Below are 19,678 nucleotides of genomic sequence, written 5' to 3'. Positions count from 1 at the left end.
TAAACTTCGCTACAAGAATTAAAGGCTTCTCATTTCACTGAATATATTCCAGCCTATTAGACATTTCAGATTCCTTCCTTTAGTAACTAGAGCCATTTCTCAGTGTCCTTAAGGCTCTAAGCTGTTATTGTTCATAATGATTCTCAGAATATTGCCCAATAAAAGAACTTTATTTCCCTCTATGTGAATAAAAATTCTATGACTAAAGATTTCAGTAAGTTCAGAAAAAAGCAGTGCTTTTCACTGTCTAACATTCAGTAAGCTCAGTCAACTGCAGTCTACTTGGACTAATTTGTTCCAAGCATCCTGGAACAGGGACGAATTGCTGCTGTATTCTCTTCTCTTTACTTCAGAGATTTTAGCATTCTGAAGGAGTAAGTCTTAACTTTCTTTAAGGTAAATAAATCACTTTACATATTTTATGAAAAATGTAGATGTCTCCTGGAATCTCTAACATTTTACATCTAGTTTTAGAAGGAATTCTTTATAGTTTATCTGTGAACTTCTGGTTAAGAAGGCCAGTTTTAGGAGTGTCCTTGACTTTCTTTGTGTCTTTATTTTTATGTCTTGGGAACTCATTTTGAATATTGTTTGTCCCTTTCTAAAGGAGAATTCCCACCCTGTTGCTTCTTAGTAATATTGTATTATTTATATTTTAATACCAATTTTCCTTAATTTGATGCTTTCCAAATGTTAAACAAAAGGTCTCATTTTCTTATGAGTCAGTGAAGTACTAATGCATGTTCAGAATTTAACATGGAGGTTATAGAGTTAAAACACTGTACGCACAAAGCATGTCCTCCTGTTTTGCAGAGGAGCAAATCATTACTTTGAGGTTGACAAAGCAAAGGTAGGATTAATACCTCTTACTCTCAAATTAAGTGTAATCTTATTGGAATAATTATTCCAATATCTTTATTGGAATAATTATTATATAATAATAATTATCTCTCCTAGTACTTATTGAACAACAAGTATATGCTAACATCAGGCCCCTGGAAGAAATACGGCAGCCAAGACACAAAAGTGGCCTTGGCATAAGACACAAAAGAAAGCTAAAAGATGTTTAGATGAATTAAGTTTATAATAAATAAGTCACCTGAAGACAATTACTAAAGAGTTTACTCATTTGTTTTAATATCTAAATTGTATAATAAAGTTGCCTAAACTTTAGTGGTAGAAGTAGTAGTAATAGAAGTTAAGCTTATACTGTCTTGACTCCCCTAAACATGTGCTGTGATTCACCTGGTAACAGATATCCTAAATGTAGGTAGAAATTATTCATCTCCATGGATGTATGATATGTTCTACTTTAAGTGTAGAAATGATTATCAGTTGAGTTCTTTCATTGCAAGCAATTGAAGTTGAATGAATGAATAAAATGGGAATTTATTGAAAGCTGTTATGGTGGTGCATAGAATTGAAAGAACAGAATAGCTGGATCAACTAGAAAGAAAAAACAGGTCAGCTTTTGGTGCTTCCAGCACTAGGCTGTGGACTTTTAGAGCTTGTCTCTCAACTTATCTATGGTGAAGGACATCTATATCTGTTGGTTTTTTAATTCAGTATTCTTTCTTTTAAATAATTATTTTGGTTTTGAGCTTATTACTGTGTTTATATGTAAATACTGTTTAATTTAGATAGTTTATTACTTCATTAATCAGCTTCTCTCTACAGATGTCTTTGGGATAGCTTTTTGCTTCCGTGTTCAGTTCCTTCATGGATTTGTGTTTTCTCTTAGGTTTTTGGCTTCTGAGGATGTCTCTTACTTTCTTTCAGCTATGCATGTAAATAAATGGTTTTTAAATTTTATTCAGCATTTTTAGGTGTTCTGTACTGTGAAAGGTTCTCAGCATGTCTAATCTGCTTTGCTTCTAGAAATACATCTCAGTCTCTTCATCTGCACCTTCTTGTTAAAAGTTCATCAGACTATACTACTCCCCTACTTGTTATCTTTTATAGGTCTCACCTAGCCCTAGTCTTATCTGCTCCCTGCCTTTGCCTTCAGGTTTATTTTAGATTACTTTCACTTGGTGTGGTCCAGCAGTACTGGATATTTTTCTCAAGTCAGCCATACTCTCAACTCTTGCATATATACTATGACTTCTTCCTGCCCCACATCCTTTAGTTTCTTCTTTATATCTCATCTGAAATGTCATTTCCTCAGAAACACTTGCTTGATCACTTTATGCTGGCTTAGTGCCCGTTGTCATGCTCCCCTAGCATCCTGTGCTTTCCTTTTTATTACGTACTTTGCTCTTCTAATTACTTAATTAGTATCAGTTTTCTCTCAAAGTGTAGAGACTGTGTTAGCCTTCTTGATCACTATATTCCTAGTCAATAGCACATTGCCTGGCACATAGTAGATATTTTAAAAATATTTACTGTTTAATATGTAACATTGATATTTAACACTTGTTATTGGACTGTCTTATTAATTAAATAGTATGGGGAATGCTATTACAATTAAATCATTCTCTTGACTAGGTTTAGTTTTTTATTTTTTAATTGGTTTGCCTTCAAACCCTAGACGTTTTGAATTAATCTTTTTTATTTTGAAATAATTTTAAACTTCCAGAAACATTGTAAGAAGAGTACAGAGAGTTCATGTATACCCTTCATCTAGTTTTCCCTGATGTTGACAGCTTACTTAACCATAGTGCAATTATCAAAACCAGGAAATTAACAAGTTGGTACAATACTGTTGAATATACTACAGACCTTACTGGAATTCTACCAGATTTTCTCTTTGTGTCCTTTTCTGTACAAGAATCCAATTCAGGATCCCACATTACACTGAGTTGTTTGTCTGTTTAGTCTCCTTCAGTCTGTAACATTTCTTTAGTCATGACTTTGACACTTTGATGAATACTGTACTTTGATGAGTTATGTTTTTTTTTACAATATCTCTAGGTTTACTTTTGTCAGATGTTTTTTCGTTAATAGGTTCAGATTATGCCTTTTTGTCAAGAATACCACAGAAGTGATATGTCCTTCAACAGTACATGATGTTGATATGTCGTATTTTATTGGTGATATTAACGCTGATTACTTGCTTAAAGTGTCACCCAGTTTTTGCACTGTAAAGCTACTATTTCCCCCTTTGTATTGATAAATATCTTCCTGCTCCTCAAACTTTTGCCCACTGATCTTAGCGTCTGTGGGTGGGTCTTGCCTGCAACAGTTTAATACTGTGGTATTTGCCTGATGGTGAGTTTGTATTTTTCTCATTCCTTCTACCTTTATTAATTAAAATTCTTCTATAAGGGAGAGTTGCCCTTTCTCCCACATTTATTTACTTATTAAATTATTTATATCAATATGGACCTGTGGATATTTGTTTTATTCTATGAATTATCATTTATTCTATCATTTACTTTATTGCTTTGGTCATTGGGAACTTCTTCAGGATGGTTTCTGTGTCATTTTGACATCCCCCAATCCTTTTGTGAGAATTTCTTATTTTTTATCACAAGATATTCCAAGGTCATCTTGTATTTTCTGTGCTCCAGCCCTGGAATCAACCTCCTTTCCTAAGAGCCCTGACTCCTATTAATTGGGGAATGGTACTTAGAAGTCAAGATCTGAGTGCTGGGTGTTCTCATTGTCATTAGAGTATCGTTTTCCTATACTCTGACAGCAGATAGAGCCAGGAAGTGTGTGTGTGTGTGTGTGTGTTAACCCTTGCATATATACATATCTATACTGCTATATCTATCTATCTATGTATATATTAACAACCATGAGTTCACACTGATATCTCTGATTCTACTCTAACCCATAAGGTTCATTGTAGCTTTTTCCCTTTTCTAGCCCCCTAAGACTTAGTTCCCTTATATCCTTTCTCCTATTCTGTGCCTGAAATTTACCTGATACCCCTTGTCCCAAGAGATACAGACTATTTACAGTCAATGATTTAATGTGTTAAATATGCTCATGAGATTGCAGCAATTCAGTCACATCTTTTAGGTTCCACTTTTAATTCTAGTTCTTTTGCTGTTTCCATTATAGCTGTTAGTTACTTCCTCCACTGAAGTCTTGAACGCCTCAAGTCATCCCTGAGGGTTGGAATCAACTTCTTCCAAATTCATGTTAATGTTGATATTTTGACCTCTTTCCATTAATCACGAAGAATGGTGAATCGTTTCCAGAAGGTTTTCAATTTACTTTGCCCGTATCCATCAAATGAATCACTATCTATAACAGCTGTAGCCTTACAAAATGTTATTTCTTAATACTAAGACCTGAAAGTCAAAATTACTCTTGATCCATGGCTACAGAATGAATGTTGTGTCAGCAGGCATGAAAACAACATTGATCTCATGGCACATCTCCTTCAGAGCTCTTGGGTGCCCAGGTGCATTGTCAGTGAGCAGTAATATTTTGAAAGAAATCTTTTTTTATTACTGAGCAATAGGTCTCAATAGTGGGCTTAAAATATTTAGTAAACTATGTTGTAAACAGATGTCCTGTCATCCAGGCTTTGGTTGTTCCATTTACAGAGCACAGGCAGAGTAGATTTAGCATAATTTTTAAGGGCCCTAGGATTTTTGAAATGGTGAATAATCATTGCTTCAACTTCAAGTATTCTGCTACATTCACCCCTAATGAGAGAGTCCCCCCATCCCTTGAAGCTTTGAAGCCAGGCATTGACTCTCTAGCTGTGAAAGTCCTAGATGGCATCTTCTTCCAATAGAAGGTTGTTTCTTCATCTACACTGAAAAACTGTTGTATAGCATAGCCACTTTCATTCGTTATCTTAGCTAGATCTTCTGGATAACTTGCTGCAACTTCTACATCAGCACTTGCTACTTCACCTTGTACTTTAATGTTATGGAGATGGCTTCTTTCCTTAAACCTCTTGAACCAAAACCTTTGCTAGCTTCAAACTTCTGCAGTTTCCTCACCCCTCAGCCTTCATAGAGTTGAAGAGACTTAGGGTCTTCCTCTGGAGTAGGCTTCGGCTTAAGGGAGGGTTGTGGCTGGTTTGACCTTCTTTCCAGACGAGTGAAACTTTCTCCATATCAGCAATAAGCTGTTTTGCTTTCTTATCATTCATGTGCTCACTGGAGTAGTACTTTTCATTTCCTTCCAGAATTTTTCCTTTGCATTTACAGTTTGGCTAACTGGCACAAGAGGCCTAGCTTTCAGCCTTTCTTGGCTTTTGAAAAGCCTTCTTCACTAAACTTAATTATTTCTAGCTTTTAGTTTAAAGTGAGATGTGTGACTCTTTCACCTGAGCACTTAGAGGCCATTGTAGGGTTATTAATTGGCATATTTTCAGCATGGTTGTGTCTCAGGGAATAGTACAGCCTGAGGAGAAGGAGAGAGACTGGGGAACAGCCAGTTGCTTGAGCAGTCAGAACACAAACAACATTTTTTTTTAATTTAATTTAATTTATTTTTTATACAGCAGGTTCTTATTAGTTATCCATTTTATACACATCAGTGTATACATGTATACAATCTCCCAGTTCATCCCACTACCCCACCCCCCGCCACTTTCCCTGCTTGGCGTCCATACATTTGTTTTCTACATCTGTATCTCTGTTTCTGCCCTGCAAACCGTATACACAACATTTAATGGTAAAATTTGCTGTCTTATATGGGTGCAGTTCATAGTGCCCCAAAACAATTACAACAGTAACATCAAACATCACAGATCACCGTAACAAATATAATAATACTGAAAAAGTTTGAAATATTGTGAGAATTACCAAAATGTGACACAGAAACATGAAGTGAGCAAACGCTGTTGGAAAAATGGTACCAACAGACTTGCTCAATGCAAGGTTGCCACAAACTTTCAATTTGTAAAAATGAACTATCTGCAAAGTACAGTAAAGCTAAAATGAGGTATGCCTGTATTCTGCTGCTGTTGGATGGGATGTTCTGTAAGTCTGGTTTGACTTGTTCAAATCCAATGTTTCCTTCTTGATGTTCTGTCTGGATGACCTGTGCATTGTTGGAAGTGAGTTATTGAAGTACCCACTGTTATTGTATTGCTTTCTGTTTCTCCCTTAGATGTGGGGTCCAACCCCTTCTCTCCTCTGGGTGAAGCTGGGAATTGGAGTTGGGAGTTCCCTCCCCATTGTCTGGTGCTTGACCAGGGGTGGGGTTTATGGCGAGAGTGTGTCTCAGCCTTTCCTAACGATTTCAAGTGGGTGATGTGGGCATTTTCTCCTTCACTTGGTATGTGAGAGTCACTCAACTAGTTTCTGGATTTCTTTCAGAGGAAATTGCTCTGTGAGTAGCTATAGATTCAGTGTGTCTGTGGGAGGAGGTGAATTCAAGAGTTGCCTATGTTGCAGTCTTGGACTAGAACCCTCAATCCATGTTTTCTTTTAAGACAGATGCAGCTATAAAGCATGCTTTAGTTGTTTAGGTGGTAAATTTCTCTATATGTAATTAAGAGCCCAGACTGTGATTTTTGGATCAGAAATTAGGTAAGGATGTTTCTTTAATTGAATTGAATATGTTCTTTTCTCCTCAAGAAAATAGAAACTTTACCACCTTCCATTACCAAGCCTTCTATTTAAACATATAAAATCACTAAGCTTTTTAAAAAATTGATTTTAGTAGCCAGTTTATTTCCTTAATTTAATTGCTTTATATACTTTTCCTTTGTTATCTCATCTTAGTGTGATTCTGGAATGCATTTAAAAAAATTTTTCTATCAGTCATTGGAATAGTCTTTATCAGTGGCTATCTTTCTGTTCTGATTTGAAGAATACTAAACGGTCTCAGAATATAGAAGAGGACGGAAGCATATAAAATTCTGGCTTTGAGTTAATTGGAGCTAAGAATTTAATTTTTTTTAGTTGATATGTTGCTATGAAATCAATAAAATTTGGGAATATTAGGGAAGCTTTTCAACAAAGATGTAATTTACGGATCTTAAAAGATTAACAAAGAGTACAACATACTTGATTTTTCAATAATTTTTTGTTAGAAAGCTGTGTGACCTAGCTTTTTATATCTGACTGGAATATTGATGTTATGTCATTATAAATGCATTCTATCTTTAGCTACCTGCCTGCCACTTCAGAGGGAAATGAGATAGCTACATAACTGTCGTTCTTTGAAAGCTTTATTCTTGGAATAAGTAACCAGAGTGGTTATAATTCTTATGGTTCCTTCTTGTATTCATCTTTGTAAAAAAAAAAGAAGACTGGAAATTCAGTTAAACTAATACTTCTCAGGTAATCATCAATCATCAGATATCTTGTATTTGGTTTGTTTATAGTAAACCCAGTCTTAATAATATATATGACCTGTTCGTTGCTTTACAGAAGTGAAAAAACTATGATTAGTAATAATTCAGCTAAAGGTAGATTTAAACTACATAGATTTGATTAATAAAGTGGCTTTAAATAATGGCATATACTTTCTAGTTATGTGAAATAATTAGGCTAAAGAATTAGCAAGTGGAAGTCATTCAGTAAAGAATAGATAATTCTCTTAAAAATATTATCTATATACAAATTAGCATTTTGTCATGTTGGTTAAATGAAGGAACAGTGCTGGAAAAAAGTTATTTTTTATTGTCTTTTAGGGGAATCCATTTCCAGATCTTCCATATATACTAATTCCTGAAATTGATTTGCCTAAGTAATTGCCAGGCAGTTGTCCAGGATTTCCCTTTCAAATGGTCTTTCTCTGATTTTATAAAAGAAAGGCTTGTTTATTATTAAATCTGAATAGCCTCTCTGGCCCCCAAACAAAGAAATAGTCTGAACTACTCAAATGGTGTAGATGTTGAGACAGTGAGTGATTAACTGGGAAACAAATCTTTTTGAACTCAAATTGTTTTCATTGAAATTAAAGAATGACCTATTTGTTACCTTATATATTATTAAAACTAATTTTTAACAATAGATCCCTATGTAGTTTTTGGAAAACACTTGGAAGGAGTTCAAAGAATTGACATTGCTACAACATACTTTTATTCCAGTCTACTTATTTATGTGAACAAGATTTCTCAGAACTTACATCTATAAAATGAAGAATAAGGATAGCAATGCCTCTTAATTGTCTCACTCTACAATATTCTTAATATTCTAGCAAATAATGTAATATTCATCATTTTAGCAAATAATGTAATATTTATCTTTCTAGCAATTAAGTAACATTTATCAATGGATATGTGAACTAATTGGGAGAAAAAGCTTTATCCAATTAAAGATGAAATTTATTTGCAAATTGCCAATAGCATTTTACTTTTTATATCTAATATTTACCAAGCTTATTACATGTTTATGTTGTATTGATGTAGTATGTTCTAATAATAGTAATAATAGCCCAATCCAGAAGAAATTTTAATATTTGAGCTTTATGGTTCAGAAAGTTTTTGTATTTAAATTTTCATTTATATACATTTAATGGCTAGGAACTATAATAAGATAATCAATAAATGACTTTCAAATCCAAAAATATATTAGGATAAATTTTGTAATCTAAATAGAATGGAAATACAAGTTCAAGAAGAAAACGAAATGATATAAAATTTCCAAATGTTAAAGAAGAGCTTATTTATGTTTTTGATAATGAATGGATGATGGTTATCATATTGCTATGGCATTTAAATTCCATTAGCTATATTTAAAACAATGTCATATTAATTTAAAATGCAAATAATTATAATGTGTCACAAATTTCATTGTTTATAACATTTAAATGTGTTCAAAATCTTTCATCATAACTTTAAAATATTCAAGATAGTTTTTCAAAAAAGTTTTGCTTTACCACTGAATTATGCCCTTGTTGGAATTATTTATTGCTATTTCATATATTGGTGTTTTTTGACTAGCAGACATTAGGTAAGCATTCATTGGGGTTGATAAATAGTTCCAATTATATCAAAGCTAGTGCTAGTGAGATTAATTTCATCTCAATTATATGTCACTAATGTGAATTAAAAGAATTTTTTGTTGTTGTTCTACCAGGACTATTTAAAGAGCACATTTAGTTAGATCTTATATGATGAAATGTCAGGGTAGCTCAGAAAATCTTGTTTAGGACCACTTCAGCTTAGTGGGATTCAGAATCATTTTGCAGAAATTAACAACTTTAATTGCAGAATATGAAATTTGGAACTTGAGGATGACTTAGAGATTTCCTCTTGAAATGCCCTCATTTGTCAAAGAGAAAACACAGAGCCAGAGAGTCACTTACTCGAGCTAATACAGGGAGTACGCAACAGAACCATATCCAATCTGTCAGTAAAACCTATAGATTTTATCTCCAGTATCTCTACTGAGTTTCTGTACTTCTTCTCAGGCTCCAGTGCCCTCACCCTTGTTCAGGCAATCATGATCTCTCATTTGATACCCACTGTACTAGATCTGATTAGTCTCCCCACATCACCTCATTTACAAACCATATCTGATCACAATTATTCCTCTGCTTAAAATCCTTCAAAGATGTCTCATTGGTCATAGGAAGAAGGCTAGTCCTTTGTTCTGCAAGGCCTGACTGATCAGGCCTCTGCTTGCCTGTCTAGCCTTAACTGCCACTACTGTCCCCTTTGCTCCCTGGATTCCAGTCACACAGGCCTCTTCAGTTTCTCAAAAGTACCACGCTCGTTTCTTTTTACAGTATCATGTTATATGCTGTTCCTGCTGCTTGGAGTGCTTCTACTGCTCTAGCGAATGCTTACTTATCTGTCAGATTTCATCTCAAATGACACTTTCAGAGACTCCCACACTGCCCCTCCCCCAGTCCTTGCAGACTAGGTTGGTCCCACTGCTGTTTTTTTCTCATCTTTACTTTTTTCTTCAAAACCCATACTACACTTTGTATATTTGTGTGAGTATTTGATTAAAGTCTGTTTCCTTGTGTAGAGTGAGGGCAGAGTTTATGTGTATTTTGCTTATCATTATATCCCTAGCACCTGCCTCATTGCCTGGTACAGGCAAGGAACTTAATGCTTATTGAATGAATGATTCCCGATTAGTTCTATTTCTACTTCACCAATGATTTTAGAGTAACATTTTAGTGTTTGAAATCTTCTTTGCCATATGCTTTATATAACTTACCCATCTGTTGATGAAGTAGCATTTGGGAAAAAATAGAATTTCAAGTTATTTATTCCTAATTTGTAAATCACACTTTAAAAAAAAACTCAGAACACCTTTTTTTTTCTTAAAAGCATGAAACCAATAGTGCTAAATGTTCTTCCTATATTTGATGGAACCTAGTCACATGTTAATTTTTATTTATCAGCTGTCTTCATTTATGTGTAGTTTTTGAGAAACTAAGAAGCCATAGAAACTATTGCATATGGAGTGTAATAAAAATGCAAAGAGATGGTGGTAATATTAAAGTTTGTGCCTCTCAACCACAGAATCATATTACTGGAAATTGTAATAGATATTCTTCACCCCCTTCCCCATCCTCCCCCAGCCATTCCCCCTCCACCCGCAAGAAGGATTGTGTTCTTGTAAATAACTTTAGAAACACAGTATACTACTTCTCCTTCTTGAAGAATAATAACAATGTTTGTTAGCATAGTAAAGCTTCTTTTGCCTTAAAGCAAAGTTTCTCACCTTTGTTGGCGGTGACATTTTGGGTTGGATAATTCTTTGTTGAGGAAAAGGGGAGAAAGAAGATGATATACTGAGTATTATAGGGTGTTTAGCAGCATCCATGGCCTCTATCCACTAGACTCCAGTAACACCCTCTCAGTTTTGACAACCAAAAATGCCTCCAGACATTGCCAGATGACCCCCAGGAGACAAAATCATCCCCAGTTGAGAACTACTACATTAAAGGGATCAGTTTAACTCTAGACTCATATTCCCAAGCTTATTTGAATTCCTTGAAATTCTTCTCCTTCTTCTCCTTCATCTATACCTAATATCCTGGGAAATGCTATTTTAAATTACCTTTTAGTAAAGCTTTTAGTAAAGCTAATTCTACCTTTTTCTTCTACTTTTTTAGACTCCCCCTTAAAACTCTTCAAAACTTTCCATTGCACTTTGAATAAAATTCAGACTCCTTAACATGGCCTTCCTGCATGTAAAGGCCTTTGCCTACTTCCCTAACCTTATTTCCTATCACATCATGCTGTCAGTCCCATTGTGACCTGCTTTCAGGTCCTCAGGCACCCGAGTTTCTTTCCTAATGTGCTGTTCCTTCTGTTGGTAATCATTTTGCCCTTGCTCTTCCTTATCTTTTAGGTTCAGGTTTCAGATTAAATGTCATCTCCTATGGAGAGGTCTTTTCTGACCATCTCTTACCCTGCCAAAAAGGATAGTCATCCATCCCAATACCTACCTTCTATCTCAATACCCTGTTTGTTGCCTTCACAATACTTTACAGTTTGTAATTATTTGTTTATTTGTGTGGATTTTTTTTTCTGCCTTAGTCATTAGAATGCAAACTCTGTGAGGGCAGGAACCACATCTATCTTGTTCATCATTATATATTTAGCATTTAGCACAGAGCCTGTCATCTAACAGGCACAATAATTATTTGTTGAATAAATAAATAAATATGCTTTATCAGTGTGTTTCTTTTATAAGGTTAACCTTGGAGTTAAATTATTTTTATTGAGATGTAATTTAGATACCATAAAATTTCACCCTTCAAAAGTGTGTAATTTAGTGGTTTCTAATATATTCTAATACATTCACAAGCTTGCACAACCATCACCACTATCTAATTCCAAGGCATTTTCATCACTCCCCATCCCCCCTTCCCCCAGCCCCTGCCAACCACTAGTCTACTTTCTGTCTTTATGGATTTGCCTGTTCTGGACATACCATATAAGTGGAATTTTATAATATGTGGTCTTTAGTGTCTAGCTTCTTTTCCTTTGCATAATATTTTCAAGGTTCATCCATGCTGTAGCATGAAATACTGCTACATTCTATCTTATGGCTGAATAATATTTTTTTATATGGATATGCCATGTTTTGTGTATCCATTCATCAGTTGCTAGACACTTGGATTGTTTCCACTTTTTGGCTATTATGAATAATGCTGCCATGGGCATTCATGTATAAGTTTTTGTTTTCACTTCTCTTGGGTATATACCTAGAAGTGGAATTGCTGGATCATATGGTAGCTCTATATTTAATTTTATGAGGAACTCCCAGACTGTTTTCCCAAGTGCCTACACCATTTTACATTCCTACCAGCAGTATATGAGGGTTCCAATTTCTCTTCACCCTTGCCAACACTTAATATTGTCTTTTATTATAGCCATCCTACTGGGTGTGAAGTGGCATTTTTGTTTTGATTTGCATTTCCCCAATGACTGATGATGTTGAAATGTGCTATTGGTCATTTGTATATCTTTTTTTGAGAAATGTCTATTCAGATCCTTTGCCCATTTTTTTATTGGGTTCTTTGTCTTTTAATTGTTGAGTTTTAAGAGTTCTTTATGTATTCTGGGTATTAGATTCTTATCTGACATATGGTTTGCACATATTTTCTCCCATTCTGTGGTTGTCTTTTCACTTTCTTGATAGTGCCCTTTTATACACAAAAGTTTTTAATTTTGATGAACTCCAATTTAATCAATATTTTCTTTTATCACTTATGCTTTAGGTGTTTTATCTAAGAAACCATTGCCTCATCTAAGGACATGAAGATTTATGCCTGTTTTCCTTTGAGAGTTTTAATACTTTTCAATTTTATATTTAAATCTTTGATCCATTCAGACAGTTTTTGTATATGATGTGAGGTGGGGGTGCAACTTCATTCCTTTGTGTACAAATATTTAATTGTTGGAGTTTTGTCTTTTTAAACTTTAATAAAGAATCATAATTTTCTCAAAATTATTATGAAACAAATATGTTTCATTTTTACAGTTAAAAAAAGTAATGTATGGAGCACATACTATGTACCAGACATTATGTTGGGCATAGGATCTGTAAAGATAAAAAAGATAATTCTTACCTTCAGTCTCTCACAGATCTGGCAATTAAGAAACTTGAAAGTATTGATAGTAATAAAAATGTGAATGGAACGTATAAGATATTTGAAGACGTTACTAGTGGTTTTAAAGAATTGGTTTTTGAGAGATTGCATGTGAAAATAAGATGACATGGTAAAAAATAAAAATATTCCTGAAAATTGCTGTAAAAAGCACTTGATGGTGGTTGCTATGCAGTAGGAATATTTTACCTTGATTAGTACTCATCCATAAATGCAAGGTAAAGACAAGACCACAACAGAAATGACAAAGAATCTCTCACTCATTCTCTCTCCCTCCTCTCTCTCTCTCTTTAGTATAACTGAATGAATTAATATTTATTTAACTAAGAGCAAAGGGTTCTTTACAGCAGTGCTCTCTGAGTCATTCTTTGCCAATTCTGTGTTTTTTCTCACCCCTTTGTCTTCCTTTTTTTTTCCTCTTGATGCTAATCTTATATTTGTTGATATATCTTGCTAAGCTTTGCACTTATTTACAACAGCTTTCTTTGAACTGAGTTTAGTCTTTTGTGACTAATTATTGAGTTAATAGTTTTGTGACTAATTGACGTTAGGACATGTTAGATTCGTTGTATTAGTCTGCACGGGCTACCATAACAGAATACCAAAGACTGGGGGCCTTAAACAACAGAAATTTATGTTCTTAAAGTTCTAGAGGCTTGAAATGCAAGATCAAGGTACCGGCTCTTCTGGTAAGGCCCTTCCTGGCTTGCAGAGGGCCTTTTCGCTGTTTCTCACATGGCCTTTACTCAGTGTGCACGTGCAGGGGAGAGAGGTGGGGAGAGAGGTGGGGAGGGAGGGAGAGGGACATCTCTGATGTCTCTTCCTCTTCTTATAAGGACAGGAGTCCTTTTGGAATAAAGCCCCACCATTATGACCTCTTTTAACCTTAATTACCTCCTCAGTGTCCTATCTCCATATCCAGTCATATTGGGATAATTTGCGTGGAGAGCACAATTCAGTTCATAACACCCATGTAACACATTGTAGTCACTTTGATATTCTTTATTTTACAATAAGAAAGTACAGTTAGTCTCTGTAAAACTTACATTGTTGCTGGAGGGGGTGAAAAAAAACCTTACATTATCTAGGCTCTCTACACCTATATTTCCTCACCTATACAACAAGAAACTTGGACGAGTTGATTTCTGAATGCTGAAATTCTCTGTTCCTTCAATTTAGTTACTGATTTCTAATATTATTCAGCAGATAGGTTTTAGGAAGCATCTTATAATAGAAATTCATGTTCTGTAAATCAGCATTCTGCCAACTCATTACTGAAGTGAAAGTCTTAGTCATTCTATGTACCTCTAAATTCTGACATAGATATTTTTTTCAACAAGCTATGCTGGTTAGGTTTTTACTATATTCTTTTAAACTAGCTATGCTGGTTAGGTATAATTTAAAGAATTGAATGTGACATGTTTCTTTTCTCTTCCAGTTAATAATGCCTTTTATTTATACAATAAAGTTTATCCTTCATAAATACATTTCATTGTAATGGATACAATAAATACAACATAATAAGTGTAGACAGTAAAATGTGAGAATCCCTCTCATACTTACTCCTCTTTCAAAGGAGTTAACCACAATTAACAGTTTAGTATGCATCCTTCTAATCTTCTTTCTATGAATGTACATATGAATATTAATTTATATTTTTTCATAAATGAGATCATACTGTATATATTCTGTTATTTAAATTTTTTCCTCAGCATTGTGTCTTGGGATTTTCATAAATACCAAGATATATGCATATCATATTTAAAATGGCTGCATGGTGTTATATAATGTTATTGTAATTTATGTAACTGTTCCCCTTTTGTTGGATATCACTTTGTTTTCTTTATCACTATTAAAAGTAATGTGCAGAGATTCCTTTAGAATATACTTCCTACATGTGGGATTAAACACATTGAAAATTTTGATAGTTACTGTCTTCCTAAAAGGCTTTACAGATTTACATTCCACCAACAGTGAGTGATAGTGTTCATTTACTTTCACCACTGCCAAAATAATACCACTATTTTAAAATTGCTTCCAATCCGATGGTTGAAAAATGATATTTCATTGTTTTAAAGTTGCATTTATCTGATATCTGGAATGTTGAACATCCTTTCACTTGTACGCTGTATGTTTTTCCATAAATTGCTCTAGTTTACCCATTTTTCTTATGGAGTATCTTTTTAATATTGATTTGTAGGAGTTTTGTAAAATATATTTTGCATGTGAATTCTTTATTTTAAATGTTGCAGGTATGTTTTCCCTGTCTGTTGTTCATCTTTTAACTTTGCTTGTGGTATCTTTTGATATGGAGATTTTTCATTTTGTGAGAATGTCAGTCATTCTCTTTATCCTCTCTGTTTTGTGTACTGTGTAGGAAGCTTCTTCATGTAGAGTTATTTAATTTTTTGTAGTATTTTATGTTTCTTTAACTCCATTTGGAGTTTATTTAAGTGGGTAGCCAATTCACCCAACCTTACTTGCTATGTAGTCCATTCTTACTGATTTGATACCATTTTATCTCAATCTAAATTTCTGTGTTATGCCGATCTATTTCTGGACTCTCTATTCTCTTCTTTTTGTTGTGTTTTCCTAATTTCTTTACCAATAGTATACTTCTAATTACAGTAGATTACTGTGTCTTTTGAAATCTGAGATGACAAGAACATTTTCCTTCATTTAATTTATTTTACACAGCTATTCTTGCTACTTTTATCTATAGTTTTTTTCCTCTTCTCTCTCTGTTTGCTATTACTTCTTAGTGTTGCTGTAATCTTACTCTACCCTCTTCTGATTTGTGGCTATTAAGTTATATGTGAACTAGAAAACTAGATAACAGACTGCTGGTATTTTAGATAAAATAGTCTCTAGATCGAGGAAATGAAGAATTCATATGACATTGATTCGTGGGTAGAATGTTCATGCTTTAATACATAAAATTTATTGCACGTGTTTTAGTTTCTCAGAGGCTTAGATTTTTTTTGTTGTTTCTAGGTTCTTAGTAATATTTTGAATAGTTGATGTTGCTGAATATGCAACATCATATAGAAACATTCATATATGTTAAAATTATTTTTTTAATTGAAGTATATAGTTAATTTACAATACTGTGTTACTCTCAGGTATACAGCAAAGTAATTTAGTTATATATGCGTATATTCTTTTTCAGATTCTTTTCCATTATAGGTTATTACAAGATATCGAATATAGTTCCCTGTGCTATACAGTAAATCTTTGTTGTTTATCTATTTTATATATAGTAGTGTGTATCTGTTAAGCCCATACTCCTAATTTATTCCTCCCCTGCAAAATTATTTTTTAAACAGAAACTACATTTAAATCACTTTGAGGGACAACTTTCTTTATTTCCATCATTTTATGGTAATGAAAGTTGTCTGTTAATAGGGAAACAAAGTAAATATGACCAAGCCCACTTTTTGCTTTGGGGTTTTCTTCTCTAACAATACAATAGAGAACAAAATTAAAATTAAAAAAAAAAGAGTAGGTAAAGTAGAGTAAGATTTACTCTTATTCTATATCAACTAGAACCAGATGTATTATAAGAGCAGCATCTGGAGAATTTCCTGGCTGTCCAGTTGTTAGTACTCCATGCTTTCTCTGTGGGGGCCCGAGTTCAATCCCTGGTCTGGGAACGAAGATCCTGCAAGCCACACAGCGTGGTCCCCCAGCCCCACCCTGCCACCAAAAAACAAGAGCAGCATATGTTACCATGGAGCATCTTTAACTCAAGGTCAGCTTTAAAAAAAACTTTGACCTGCTTTATGGTTTGGAAAAATAATTCTCACTGGCCTTGGGCAATTATAGCCTTTATTGTACCTAAATTGCTAAGCTTACATGAGGTACTTAAAGTAGCTGTCCCTTCTTTACTGCACAATCAGTAGAATCCTGCATTAGCTGTTCAGTTCTAAAGCATAAGAAATAGAGAAGTAGTAGTGCTATTTTTTTTACATTTGTATATTCAAATTAAATGAATAGATTCAACATGCTTTTTTAAACTTCGTTTTAAGCTTTTGTTTTCTTTAAAATATCTCTGGTACTATGAGTTTGTGTGTATATGTGTTACATATTACTTAGAGAAATACTGTTTCTCTTATTACTGGACAGGTGAATTATTTAAGGGTTTCCAGGATTGCACTAAGATTTGGAGCATCTGAGGGTTGTAAAAGAACCTGTACTTTTTGTAGACATTTCAAGCTTAGAGTGCCCCAGAGATCCAGAAATAGGGTAGTTCTAAATTATGATTAGCATCTGGAGTCTAGTCAGAGCTTACTTGGGCAAGAAACATACCCGTTTTAGGCTTGGGGTTCCTGAAGCTATATGTATCTATACTACGAGATTCAGTAAATCAATATGCTATATGACAGCTCACAAAGTGGATCCTGCCTGCAAAGACATATATTGATTGGCCCACACAGTGTTTTTAAAATACCTAGATTTATGGCTTCTGACTGAAAAATTGGAAGATCTGACAACCTGAGCAGCAACTAGCTAGATGGACTTGTGCTCTCCGCTTCACCAGAATCCATACCACTACTTATCCTGAATGTGTCAGTTGCCATTTGTCACCATACTTGTACAATTACCCACTTACTTAACTCATTTATGTTCCTACCCAGCAACTGAAGGTTTGGAATATCTAATTTATAACTATCAGTCTACATCTCTTTCTCTGTGTCTGGTGCAGCTAAGGTAAAAATGAGTAGATAGCAATTTAATATAGTTAGAACAATCAACTCATTTTTTCCAGAAACACATTACATATTCATGTCTTCATTATCTGTTGCATTTTGTGAATGCAGTACTTAATCCTGAGATACTTTATTTACTCTCTGCTGAATCCTACTCACTTCACCTCCCAGCACCTAGTCTCCCTTGATCACCTCTGCAGTAGCATCTTCTGAAGTCTTCTGAACACGTATTTTGTCCACCACTATAAGTTTATTATAGTAGAGATTTAGAAAACTTCATTCAATTAAAAAATAACTGTGTTCCTGTGAAGAGGCCTTTGATTAGCCTTTTCTTAATATAGTTCACAGTTCATTTTTTTCAAAGAAATACATATATTGACATTCGAAGACTAAGAAAGTAGTAATTTAAATTTTTATTTCCATAGTTTTCCTAGTTGGCCTTTGGACACTAAATTTTAATATTGTTTTCCTTGCTTTCAGTTACAGATGAGGACACAGTAAAGAGGTATTTTGCCAAGTTTGAAGAAAAATTTTTCCAAACCTGTGAAAAAGAACTTGCCAAAATCAACACATTTTATTCAGGTAAGTAGTTGTTTGGTACAATATATAAGAGACAATTTCTGCTGCTAAGGAAGTAGGAACTCTACCATGTCATTGTTGAAACTTCTGATCATTTTTAAATTGGGGCTTTTCTTACTATATTGCAATTAAAGGATATTTTCTTTAGCTGAGGTAGGAATGCATCTGGTACTTCACTGTTTGAGCCTTATATGGTCATTGCCTAGTTCTCTTGCAGTTGCAAGGATTTCAGGACCTCATTGTGACTCAATATCTTGAGCTTCACTGTGGCCCAGTCCAAAGCATTAATGAGTCAGAAACTTGGTTTTATCATTTCTCTCAGAGCTGAATGACACAGTTGCAGCTTATTAATTATGTCACTTTTATGCCTTTCCGTTGTGTGGAACACTCATATCTGTCTCTCTAGGGTATGGTCTCCAGAGTAGCATCTACAAGATGCTCTTGAGAAGAAAAGAAAATATTAGAAGAAAATATTAGAACTTCTGTTTATTTATGTCTGACCCTTTAAATTGTTGTTTTTTATATATGTTTACTCCCCTACTCCTTTAACATCTGTTTTTTCATTTCATAGAACTCACATTTTTTGACTACCTCATTCTGTTCCATTTGACCAGGCCCCTCCCAGAATTACGTTCATTTCCATCAGTCCTTGAGCTTTTAATCCCTTTACCCTCATTGCCTTGTGTTGATTGCCTCTGCCTGGCAAAACTCCAACCGTGGACCAGTCCAGCCTTTTACCTTCTTCATGCCTACCCCCAGGCTGCTTAGGACAGCCGGGGGAAAAAAAATCACAGCAGAACAAATTTGAACCACTGTAAATTCATTGTTGCATTCTTAACTATGTTCTCAAAGCTGCCTGTGGATCCTGATCAGTGCCCTTTTTCATATTTCAAAGTGCTTTTCTAAACCCTATGCCATTCTCTTGAATTCTCTGACCCAAGCATCTTCCCCATCATGTTCATTATACCTGCTACTTTACAAATAAATATAAAGGCCTTCAATTCCTGTTGGTGTGTAATACTTATGCAGATCTGTGTCACTCCCCTCCCACCAAATACCAAATATAGATATTCTTACCCTTATTTATTTTCCTCCAATATTTGTAGAAAAGATATACCTCTTCAGTCTATGGCAAATTCTATAACTACTGACTGAATTTCAGCTCCTGCTGACTTTGTTCCAGAAATTATTTCCTCTAAGAAAATAACTTTCCTCTAACTTCCCTTTTCAATGGATTAGTTTCCTTAGCAAGTCACTCCCTTTAAACAGAAAATAAATAAATAAAAAAGGAAGCAAGGACTTCCCTGGTGGTGCAGTGGTTAAGAATCCGCTTGCCAGTGCAGGGGGACGTGGGTTCGAGCCCTGGTCCAGGGAGATCCCACATGACGCGGAGCAGCTAAGCCCGTGCGCCGCAACTGCTGAGCCTGCACTCTAGAGCCCGCGAG

General features: G+C 34.6%; 1 protein-coding gene across 1 annotated transcript in view; it reads left to right on the top strand.

The window, feature by feature from the left end:
- XPR1 (xenotropic and polytropic retrovirus receptor 1) overlaps positions 1–19,678 on the top strand; it is a 191,037-nt gene that overhangs the window by 94,817 nt on the left and 76,542 nt on the right. Inside the window, exon 3 of the mRNA XM_024758812.1 lies at positions 18,135–18,236. Within this exon, the coding sequence (XP_024614580.1) occupies positions 18,135–18,236 (102 nt within the window). The remainder of the gene's footprint in view (positions 1–18,134; positions 18,237–19,678) is intronic.

The sequence above is a fragment of the Neophocaena asiaeorientalis genome, unplaced genomic scaffold (genome assembly GCF_003031525.2).
Source record: "Neophocaena asiaeorientalis asiaeorientalis breed wild unplaced genomic scaffold, Neophocaena_asiaeorientalis_V1.1 scaffold182, whole genome shotgun sequence".
Taxonomy (NCBI): domain Eukaryota; kingdom Metazoa; phylum Chordata; class Mammalia; order Artiodactyla; family Phocoenidae; genus Neophocaena; species Neophocaena asiaeorientalis.
Note: the sequence above shows the minus strand (reverse complement) of the source record. Positions and strands in the feature narration are given on the sequence as shown.